Here is an 11,326-nt window from a genome sequence, read left to right on the forward strand (position 1 = left end):
CAGGCCCAGAGTTCAAGCACCACAACCAAAAAAAAAAAAATCTTGGGGGAATGATATATAACCATTCTTTAGAGTTCAAATGTCAATGTCTATAAATAAAGTTTTATTGGAACACAGCTTACTCATGCATTTTATATTGGCTGGGTTCTTGCCACCATAGGAGAGCTGAGTAACTATAACAGAGACTTTCCATCCCACAAAACCTGAGGTATTTATGAAAATCTGGCTCTTCCCAGAAAATATTTGCTGGTCCTTGTTTTAAGACCTATCATCTAAAGAAAGACAAGGATGGAGAGTTCTTGTGTGAGTAAACACCGTGTTTTAAATGTACACACACATAGAAACATAGTAAACATAATTCTTTCTAGGAACCTTATAAAATAGAATAAAACAACTGGCATACTGTTTCTGTATTTTGGATGTTTATTCTCCCACTCTATCTCAGAGGATCATGGCAATCAAGAACATGGGTGTTAAACACACTCCCCCCCCCCCCACAACATAGGTAATAAGGTCATTCGTATTCCTTGAGTCTTCATTAGCTCTCTGTAGCCTGCAGTTACAGACCCAGCCTCTTGTAGAACTCAGGTTTCCTATAGGAATAACAAAACCAATTCCGGGGAGTTGTGGTTGACTATGAAGTAGGTAATTTAGACAACTTTTTAAACCGGAGTTTCTGAGCTAAGTACCTGATACCTAGCAGGTATAAACGAAATCTTACTCTGATCATCACCATCACCACCATCACTTTTTGGAATTCTTCTCCTCCTCCTGCTTAGCACTTTGTGCTTAAGGCTAGTGTTCTACCACTGAAGCCACAGAGTCACCTCTGGATTTTTCTAAGTAGTTTATTGTAGGTAAGAGTCTCATGGACTGTCCTGACTGGGCTGGCTTCAAACTTGATCCTCAGCTCTCAGCTTCCTGAGTAGCTAGGATTAATAGGCATGAACCACTGGTGCCTGGCTAATTTCATTCTTTTTAATTTTAATTTTTAGTTTTGTGTCCATAGTGGGACCTGAACACTGGGCCTAGGCACTGTCCTTTATCTTTTTCTCTACCGCTTGAGCCACACCTCTACTTCTGAATTACTTTTTCTAGTAATTAATTGGAGCTTAGAGTCACAGACTTTTCTTGCCTGGGTGGGCTTCCACTGTGGCCCTCAGATCGCAGCCTCCTGAGCAACTGGGATTACAAACTGAGTCTCCAGACTCTGGCTGGATTTCATTATTGCTCCTGAATTATATTTGGGCAGAAACTGTTCATTGACCTTAGCCATTCAGAAGAAGCATGCAAGTGGTTACAGTTCTTCTATCTTCTTGTCGGATTTATGGTTAAGACAGACACAAAACTCACACATTAGCCTGGTATGTGGATAAAACCCAAACCCGTTTTGGTGGGGAGGGAGAGGTAGGGGCTGGGGTGGGGGTGGGGTGGGGGTGGGGGCGGGGGGCCTGTTCACGAGTAGGAGTAACTCTCATCATCATATTCCAGCTCGCCCTCCTCCTCGTCATCCAGCAGCCCATACTTAAACTTCCGGTAGACAGTGCCATCTTGGCCCATGTAGACAATGTCATCTTCGTCATCCTCATCATAGTCCCGGTCCCTGTACTCGATCACCTGGTCTTCAAAGCTGGTGCTCTGGAGATAGCTGCTCTTGTAGGAAGAGTGAGGCGGGCTAGGGTTAGACAGCTTTTCATAGCCCGCCTTTTCTACCGGCTGGACTCGGCTCCAGGGCTTCCTCCAGAGAACCACCGAGGCCCCCAGCAGGAGCAGCAGCATGAGGGAGGAGGTGACCAGCAGGGCCGTCTTGGAACGCTCAGCCGCAGGCCTGGCCTTCCCTGCTGGCAGGATGCACTCCTCTGATGTGGGGAGGGAGGGAGAGAGAGAGGAAGACACAGATTGGGAGCAGTCGCTTCTGAGGTGAAGAACTTCACTTCTGCTTTTTGTACCTCACATAGTAGAGTCCACTGTCTCTGGTTTTCTAAAGTGTTCAGCATTGTCTAACACTGTGCTATATACCTCCATGGAGTCCCAGTCTAAGACTGATAAAACTGAAAATTCTAGGAAGAAGGCAGGTTTGAGATCCAAAGGGAGTCCTTGCAGTTCTGTAACTCATGGGTCAGTTTGCAAGTGTCCACTTATCAACTGCTTTTTCTTCCTATTCACATCCTGAGAACATAGTTAAACTTGGGCCTTGCTTGAGCTACACACACACACACACACACACACACACACACACACACACACACACACACACACACATATGCATTTGTCCAGGACCAGGACTCAGACTCAGTATCTGAAGCTTTTGTTCATTGGCTGGTGCTCCAATACTAGAGCCACAGCTCCAACCCTGCTTGCGCTCTGTGTGTGTGTGTGTGTGTGTGTGTGTGTGTGTGTGTGTGGTTTGAAATCAGGGTCTGGATGCTATCCCCCAGCTTTTTTGCTCAAGTCTAGTGCTCTACCACTTGAGCCACAGCTCCACATCCTGCTCTTTTATTACTTTATTAGAGATAAGAGTCTCAAGGTCTTCCCTGCCTCAGATTTCAGCCCCCTGAATAGCTAGGATTAGAGGTGTGAGCCACTGGCTCCTGCTCCTGGCTGCGTTAGCTGGTTTTACATGCAACCCTGAGCTTTTCTAAGATTGAGGCTTTAGAGTTACTCTTAAGCCTGACCCAAATAACTGTTCCATCCTCTAAGGACAGGAGAGACTAGTTTCGCAGTCATATGAGGCTTTAGACATTATTCAGGCTAACCTACTCTTTGACAGTTGAAGAAACTAAGGCCTATGGAGAGGAAGGGAGGTGTCTCTTTGGCAAAGACAAGATCTGATTTGTGGAACAACTGGAAATTCCAATCTATCATCCCTAACTCCATTTAACAACCTAGAGACACAAGGACAAAATGTTCTGACAATTGTACATTGGTTTCTTCGAGTTTTATGACCCTCCCTGGCAGGAAAGAGAGTACTGACCATGTTTAAATGCTGATTACTACCTGTAGTGATGGGGATTTCTTCAATCATAATGGACAGTTTTTTTTCCTGTTCTCATCCAATCAACCTCGGCTTCAGTGCTGTGACTGAGGACATGGAGAAACTAAGCAGTGTGACCAAAGGATTAAACCGTAACTTGAGTAAAGAGCTCATTTTTCTTACTTTGCGCTCGTTCATTTTGGTGGTGCAACTTGGGAAATTGATCCCATTTTATTTCCTTGTATGTCTGTTTCCTTTTCTTTAGGTCTAATTCTTAAGTGCTAAACATCCTCCCCCTCTGCTCTCTGTCAGGCTGGGGCTTGAACCCAGGATCTCATATATGCTAGACGAAGACTAACACTGAGCTACATACGTCCTAGTGATTCTCTTTTTAATTTAATTTTTTATTGTTATTATAAAGGTGATGTACAAAGGGGTTAGTTACATAAATTAGGCAAAGAGTACATTTCTTTTTGGAGAATATCACCCCTTCCCTTGCCTTTCTCTCTCTCATTATTGCTATTTCTACACACATTTTTTTTTCAGTTTGATTCATTATCATGGGATTTTGCTCCTTACATTACTGAAGTTCCTTCTCTCTAGTAACAGTACTGTCATGATTGCATTCATCAATACTAATATTAGCACAGAATTTTCCCTGAAGGAATTGTTAAGGCCCTACAGGGATAGATAAGCAATAAGAGTGTGGTACTCTGATATAAATACTGCCCGAAGTAGGAGAATCAATATGAGACCTTTCAAGGGTATTTCACTGAGAAAGGTGCCATTTATTGATTTAATATTCCTCCTATTGCACTGCAAAATCAGGGTCAGCCTTGCTACCTTGTGTCCTTGAAGGAACAGATCATCTCAGTTGGGAAGAAGTGAAGGAGCAAGAGAGCTGGTAAGCATCAGCTGGATGACGCTGAGCGACAGCCCTGGCTCAAGCATGTTTGAGTTTTTCTAGAAAGATTACCTGAGGAGTTCTTTGTTGGAACAGATTTTCAGAAACTTAGCACCCCACATGCACACGCTTCTGAATTTAAGCCATTGATAAAATGAGAGTCATTATTCTTAAAGGACACAGCATAGATGCTAAGCCATTAGACCTTGAAGGTGTGTGTGTGTGTGTGTGTGTGTGTGTGTGTGTGTGTGTGTGTGTCTGTGTAGAGCTGGGGAACCAGCACCAGGGGTGGTGGCAGAGAGTTGAAGAAGGAATTAGTTTTGGGAAAGATGGTATTTGGAACCTAATTGAAGAGGATGACCAAAACTTTTAAAATGGCTGGTGGCAGTTTTGGGTCTTTCTTTCTTTCTTTCTTTCTTTCTTTCTTTCTTTCTTTCTTTCTTTCTTTCTTTCTTTTTTTAACTTACACAGGGTTATAGTCCCACAAATATGACATCATTTTTATCAGGCAATGATTCATGTAGAATCCAAGGAAATGGTCTCTCTGTCTGTACTAGAGAATAAAATTTAAGAATGTGCTTTTCACAAGTGTTTTTTTTGTTGTTGTTGCTGTTGCTTTCTTTTCTTTCTGTCTTGTGTGTTCATCTATCTGTCTTTGGGAGGGTTAAGGGGGCACAGAAATGGAGGGACAAAGGGAAGACAAATGAAGCAATGGTATTTACTAGACTTTCCATTGAAAATGAACTATATAACTTGTGGTGGGGGGATGGGAGGGGAAAACAGAGGGAGCTAGGGAAGGAGTGACATTGTCCAAAAAGAAATGTATTCTTTACCTGACTTATGTAACTGTAAGTGCTCTGTATATCACCTTTGTAATAACAAATAAAAAAAAGATTGTGTTTTTCAGCCAGATGCTGGTGGCTCATACCTATAATCCTAGCTACTGAGGAGGGTGGGATCTGAGGACTGTGGTTTGAAGCCAGCCTGGGTGAGAAAAGTTGGTCAGACTCCAGTTAACCACAAAAATCCAGAAGGGAAGCTCTAGACTTGAGCAAGAAAAGCTCAGGGACAGCAAGCATCTAGTCCCTGAGTTCTAGCTCCTGGGCTGGTGCTCTCTCTCCTCTCTCCTCTCTCTCTCTCTTTCTCTCTCTCTCTCTCTCACACACACACACTTTTTTTCTTAGCCTTCAGTGGAAATTCATTCTTCAATTCTTTTCCTTTCTAATAAAAGGAAAAGACTTGGGTTTGCTTCTATAGAAAGAGAAATATTGGCTTCAGCTTAATTGATCCTACTTCTTTTTCTTCCTTCCTCCAGGGGGGAAGAATAAAAGAGGAATAAAGTGAATTTGTGAATGTCACGTTCTACTCCTACTTGAGGGGTGGCAGTAGAGAGGACGTGAGCTTTGCTGTACGACGGACCCAGATGCTAAATTACACAGGGACTTCTTAACACGGAGGTGGACTTGGCTACACAAATCCAACTCTGAGCCTCAGTTTCGTCTGCAAAATGGGATGTACTTATGCTCCAGTCTGAATGCTCAAGTGCTGGAATTTGGTTTCTAGTTGCTGGAACTAGAAAATAGGAAGTGAGTTCCTCATTGGGGGAGAGTGACACCGGGGGGGCGGGCTCTGTCCCCTGTCCCCACCATGCGGTGAGCGGCTTTACTCCACCACCTGCTTCTATCCAGGATGCTCTGTCTCACTGGTCTAGAAACAATGGAATCAAAAGCTCTGAACCCATCAGCCCAGACAACCCTTTCCTCCTCTAACATTCCTCTCTGGTAGTCATTATATCAACAAGGACCTAACACACTTGCCACCTGGGGTGACGGAATGAGGCTTCTAGTAGGCACTCAGCTGACAGGTAGCCATGTGGGGTCTCCTGAGCTTTCTGTCCTCCTCTGCCTGCTGCGGCATTGCTCCTGCTCTGCCTCTCCCGGAGCCTCACCCACCCGTGGTCTCCTGGCAGTCGCAGCAGTCCTGGGGGTCCGTGGGTCTGGCAGCGCTGCAGCAGCTGAGGCAGCGGCTGTGGTCCAGGTGCAGCAGCAGGCCGGCGGGGCACCCGGTACAGTTCCTGGGGCCAGGCCCCTTGCACTCCGTGCAGCTCTCGTGGCAGGCTTCACAACTGAAATTTTCTCCCTGTGAACAACGGTCAGGAAGAACTTTGGAGGGATGATCAAGGCACTGGAGTTTCCAAGTGGGGATTTATCTTGTCTCTGGAACCCAGGAGGCAGGTGGGGCAGGACAGGGGAAAGATGGCATATGGGGGGGGGTCCCTTTAACTGTGCTGGGTGAGAGACAGAGCCAACCGTGTGCAAATGAGTTTCAGAACCACTGCTGGACTCTGACCTTTAAGATCTGCTAGAGACCAGGCTTCCAGAATCGCTTTGTTAATGAACGGGAGAGCTCCCGTGCTCAGGGATGGTTCACGTTGGTCACTGGTTTTGCCTGCTCCACTCTAGATAGGTTTTCATTTTCAATCTGTTATCTTAAAGTCAGTTCCTAATTTCTGTGTGAAATTGAGGAGCCTCGTCCACACTGATGGATCACTCACCACCATCCCAGTGGCAATGGACCCGTTAAGCTCTCTTAGGTGATGTAATTTCCTGCTCTTGTTGTCACCAGCACACAGGTGGCAGGTCAGTTTCTATTTTCTACTGATCTTGCGCTGTAGTTCCTCTTACCCAGCATCCCTTGCTCATTTATGCTAGCTACCTGTTGCAGCCTTTGGGGTTACTAGATTCTCGTGGACTGGAAAAGGAATGATATAAATGTTGACTGTAGTTAAAGCAGTTTAGGCCAGAGATGTAAACGATTAAAAAAAAAGCTTCTCAACGAATTGCTTCTTGTCAGGGGCTGGAAATATGGGCAGGGAAGATACCTTCTATTGTACTCCTGTAACTTTCAAAGTATGGTAAAACAGAAGAAAGAATAGAGTCAAGGATCATAGCTCATTGTGAAAGTACGTGTCTAGTCTGTGAGAAGCCATGTTTGATACCTTAGTGCCCCAAACAAAAGACAGATAGATTGGGAGGGAGGAAGAGAGGAAGAGAGAGAGCAGAGAGACAGAGACAGAGTCAGAGAGACAGAGAGACAGAGACAGAGAGAGGCAGAGACAGAGAGAGACAGAGAGAGAGACAGAGAGAAAGACAGAGAGGGAGGGAGAGAGGGAGAGAGAGAAACATACAGAGACAAAGAGAGGAGAGATTTTTAAAAAGATGAGAGATGGAAATTGCCTTTGGTGAGGAACTCATCATATTTTCAACACTGTTGCTCTGTTTTCTCCATTGTTTGTATATCATCAGATCCCCAGAGTTCAGTTTGAACTTTATCATACTACTCATGTGATCTTTAGCAAATTATTTAACCTCGCTGAGCCTGTTACTCCAAACTGTAATTTAAAGAGAGCTTAAATGTGAATAAGCTAGTTTGCTTTAATTTCACCATGAGACATTTAGGGTTTCTTTCTTTCTTTCTTTCTTGAGGAATGAGTAGAAGTTGGGTGTGATGGAACATGAGAAGCCAGCCTGGGTACCATAGAGTAATCCTACCTCAACAAAAACAAACAAACAAGCAAAAGAGACATGGATAGATTCAGAAAACCTATGGTATCTCTTCAAGCAAATAAGTTCTAACTATATTGTAAAGAAGAGATGGAGAAAAATGAAAGATCAAAATCAACGTGTTTCTCCTATATGTACTCAGTCAGAGGTTTCCAGCTACAGAACCAAGAAGAAGAGAGAAGACAGCTTTTATTTCCAACACAGATAGAAACTGCTAGCATCCTGGACAACCATCACCAGGCTCCTCGGGGGCCCTTAGAACTTCCCCATTGTCTATCTTAGATTGCCTCTGTTCCTGTCCTTCAAAGGAAGGCTGCAGGCAGGCAGCATCATTCCTTCCTGATGTAAGAGAAGATGATTTTAAGGCATTAAACTGAAGTTGTAGTGAGGGTGGGAATTCAGGTGTTTTTGACGGTCCAGGACACTATGGGAACAGAGTTGATATTTTTCTCTGGGAGGGGGGAAGGTGCCCAGCTCAGCCCTCAGTACCTCTCCCACGCGGTACTCCCCCAGCAAACAGTCCGAATTGCAGATTCCTCCCATGAGGTGGTAACTCCACACGCAAGACACGCAATCTGACGCTCGTGTTCCTGAAAGAAAAAAAAAAGGAAATTTCCAAGTTATAAAACAGACCTCAGCTTTCAGCCTCTGTCTTGGTAGGATCCAGATCCCTTAGAGAAAAGGAGTATGTCAAGTAACTTGAAGCAGATGGGTAAATTGAAGATTTGAAAACAAAAAAGATGAAGGTCTGTAAGACAGAGTGGAGTCCTGCAAATTATCTAATTAATCTGATCTGTGTCGACTCTGAGAGTGGAATTGAGGATTCAGGGAAGACATATCTTGTATTAGAGCAAGAGACAAGAGAAATCAGAGGGCAGTTACAGAACGTGTATTTGTCCTGCTTGTTGCTGAGCTGGAGTGGGACCTGGCAGGCTGTTTTGGAGGCTGTGCAGCTCAGGGTAGATGAGTCGCAGGCACACTGTCCCTCCTGAGACAGAGCACTGCACTTGGGATTTGAAGTTTGAGGGAGAAAAAGATTTTGGAGATCATTTTATCTGTGGCTCTTTAATTTTGGGAGTGGTGATGGTGATGGTGGTTATCATAGATTCTTTTAAAACTCTTCAGAACTATAAAGCATTTTCTCAGAAATTTGACATCCTATGTATTGGTATGTATGTGTATTTGTTATATTTAATATATTATTATTATATTACAATAACATATTACATAAAGTTTATATAATATGTACAATATATAGTTAATATAGAATTATTATATAGTGTGTATGTAGTATAATAGGTAATATATAAAAATATTGCAAAGTCACTCATCTAAGTTTACCTAAGTAATAAGTCAAGCTTCACATTCAGGTTCATTGACTCATAGTCAAGGGCTTTTTCTTTTGGTCAGTCACGGGGCTTGAACTCTGGGCACTATGCTGTCCCTCAGCTCTTCAGCTCAAGGTTAGTGCTCTACCACTTGAGCTGCAGTGCCACTTCTGGTTTTCTGAGTGGTTAATTGGAGATAAGAATCTCATGGAGTTTCCAGCCCAGGCTGGCTTTAAACCTTGATCCTCAGATCTCAGCCTCCTGAGTAGCTAGGATGACAGGCGTGAGCCACCAGTGCCCAGCTTTCCAAGGGCTTTTTCTACCACATGATTTGGACACATGAACCACCAAATGGGAGGAATTCTGAATCTATGGATAGTTTCTTCCCTGATGATAGTTTCTTCTACGTCAGGGAAGAAACTGCATCTTCTTCTGGGCAGGAGTGAGGGGGTAGTTTCTGGAAGGAATTTGGAGTCAGAAGACTTGAACTCTAGTTCATTTTATGTGGAAGGCCCTGGCATTTTCACTGAAAATTTCCAAACAGGGGAGTGAGAGCAATGGGAATGGCTGTGGATTGTGAGTTGTGAGTTGTTCTGAAGTCTTAGTCACACTTATGCAGGGTGCTTAGTCACACTTCACAACTAAGAGGCTCACAGGCTTTCTTGTGTGGCTGGCTTTGAACCGTGGTCCTCAGATCTCAGCCTCCTGAGAAACTAGGGTTACAAGAGTGAGCCACCAGTGCTTGGATGGATTACTTCTTTTTTGGGGGGGGGACATCAAAAGTCAGTGAAACACAATTTAATTGGCAAATTGCTTATTTAGGCTGCCAAATTCTTCCTGGTTCATTTTCTATATGTTTTCATGTGGGTTTATCATTTAGCTCTAACTTCCAGTTCAGTTGTGGGGCCTGAACTCTGGGCTTGGGCGCTGTCCCTCAGCTCTTCAGCTCTACCACTTGAGCCACAGCGCCACTTCTAGCTTTTTTCTTTTTGCTTATGTGGTGCTGAGGAATCAAACCCAGGGCCTCATGCGTGCAAGGCAAGCGCTCTACCACTGAGGCACCGTCCCAGCCCTCTCCTGATTCTTTTCACCATCCTCACTCCTTAGCCCAACACAAGAACTCCATCCCTTGTGTCTAGCCTAAGGTGGGAGGGAACTCGTGTTCATCTTGTTATACAGCAAGGCATAGAACAAATGAGCAAATCTGAATTTTAGGAAGCTCACTCTGGCATTCAGGTGCAGGGTGCCCTGGGACAGGGAACAAGGGGTTGGGGTGACCTGCTGGCTACTTCAACAGATCTGATAGATGCTGAGTTCAGAAAATGGAGGGAAGGGAGAACTGGAGAGATCGGGGAGGCAAAGGTCTTTGGGAAGCCTGGCATGGATGGCAGTGGACGGACTCTCGTGGGCAGGTACCGCTGGAGAAGACAGAGCTGCTGAGCAGTTCTGAGCCGCTGAAGGGGGCGGGGGAGGGGGAGAGGGAGAAGCAGGGAGGAAAGCTTTCCATTTCCCACTAGCCCCACGCCAGCCCACAGAGCCCCCTCCCCTCTCGCCTTTGCATTCGTTGCAAGTCGGATGGCATCTCTCACAGGTCTGAGTGCGTGGCTCTGCGTGGTAATGCTGGGGGCAGGTGCGGTAACACTGCCCCTTGGAGCGGAGTAGGAAGAAATACTTGTCACACGACAGACAGTCTGTGGGCTGCGGGCCCCCGCAGGTCTTGCATCTCTTGTCGCATTTCTTACAATGACCACTGGAGTTTTCTGCATAATATCTGCAACCCAGAGGGAGGCAAAATGGAAGACAGACATCTCTCACCAGTTCCAAAGCCATGGATGCTCAAGACCCTTAGGCAAAAGGGTGAGCATCTGCACATTGCTTCTGCACACCCTCCTCTCGGTACTGATTACCTAGACTATCGGATGCAGTGGAAATGTCATGCGAATATTTGGGACACTGCATTGTTTAGGAAATAATGACAGGTGACATAGTCTGTACATGTTCAATACAGGTGCGTTTTCCCTCCCTGACTGTTTTCAATCCGTGATTCCCAGGCGAAGCCCAAGGAGATGGGAATGCTGACTACACATCTTTGCCTGTAAGTTGGGTGTGGTATAAAATCATGGCTATCTAGGGAAGATCGGCGGACAAGCTAGGGGCGTAGGGCTCTTTCTTTACCCTTTACCCATTAAATGCACTGCCAAGACGCGAAGGAATAATGATCCTGCCTTCTTAGCTGGGCGTTGGGCATTATGGCCCCTGCCTGCCTCACTCTTTGTGAGGCTTATGTTGGGTGGCAGCCGTGAAAAGACCTAGCCATCACCACATGCCATAACAGCTCGATGGCGGCTGCCACTGCCATCACCACATGTCATAACAGCTCGATGGCGGCTACCACTGCCTTTTCTTGTACTTGGCTCTTGAGCCTTAAGCTGAGTTGAATGGGATCAGGGAATGGAAAGTGTTATAACTATTCTGTTCTGTTCCATTCTGTCCTGTTCAATTTGATTTGATTTTTCTCCTCCCTCTCTCCCTCTCTCCCTCCCTCCCCCCTCCCCCC

General features: G+C 45.2%; 1 protein-coding gene across 1 annotated transcript in view; it reads right to left on the bottom strand.

Moving 5' to 3' along the window:
* Positions 1-1,416: 1,416 nt before the first annotated feature.
* The window catches only part of Pcsk5 (proprotein convertase subtilisin/kexin type 5), a 351,177-nt gene continuing 341,267 nt past the window's right edge, over positions 1,417-11,326 (bottom strand). Inside the window, exons 34-37 of the mRNA XM_013018392.1 lie at positions 10,323-10,540; positions 7,931-8,031; positions 5,831-6,017; positions 1,417-1,859 (exon numbers count right to left, since the gene is read on the bottom strand). Of these exons, the coding sequence (XP_012873846.1) occupies positions 1,456-1,859; positions 5,831-6,017; positions 7,931-8,031; positions 10,323-10,540 (910 nt within the window). The 3' untranslated portion in view covers positions 1,417-1,455. The remainder of the gene's footprint in view (positions 1,860-5,830; positions 6,018-7,930; positions 8,032-10,322; positions 10,541-11,326) is intronic.

Source organism: Dipodomys ordii, unplaced genomic scaffold (genome assembly GCF_000151885.1).
Source record: "Dipodomys ordii isolate 6190 unplaced genomic scaffold, Dord_2.0 Scaffold40, whole genome shotgun sequence".
Classification (NCBI taxonomy): domain Eukaryota; kingdom Metazoa; phylum Chordata; class Mammalia; order Rodentia; family Heteromyidae; genus Dipodomys; species Dipodomys ordii.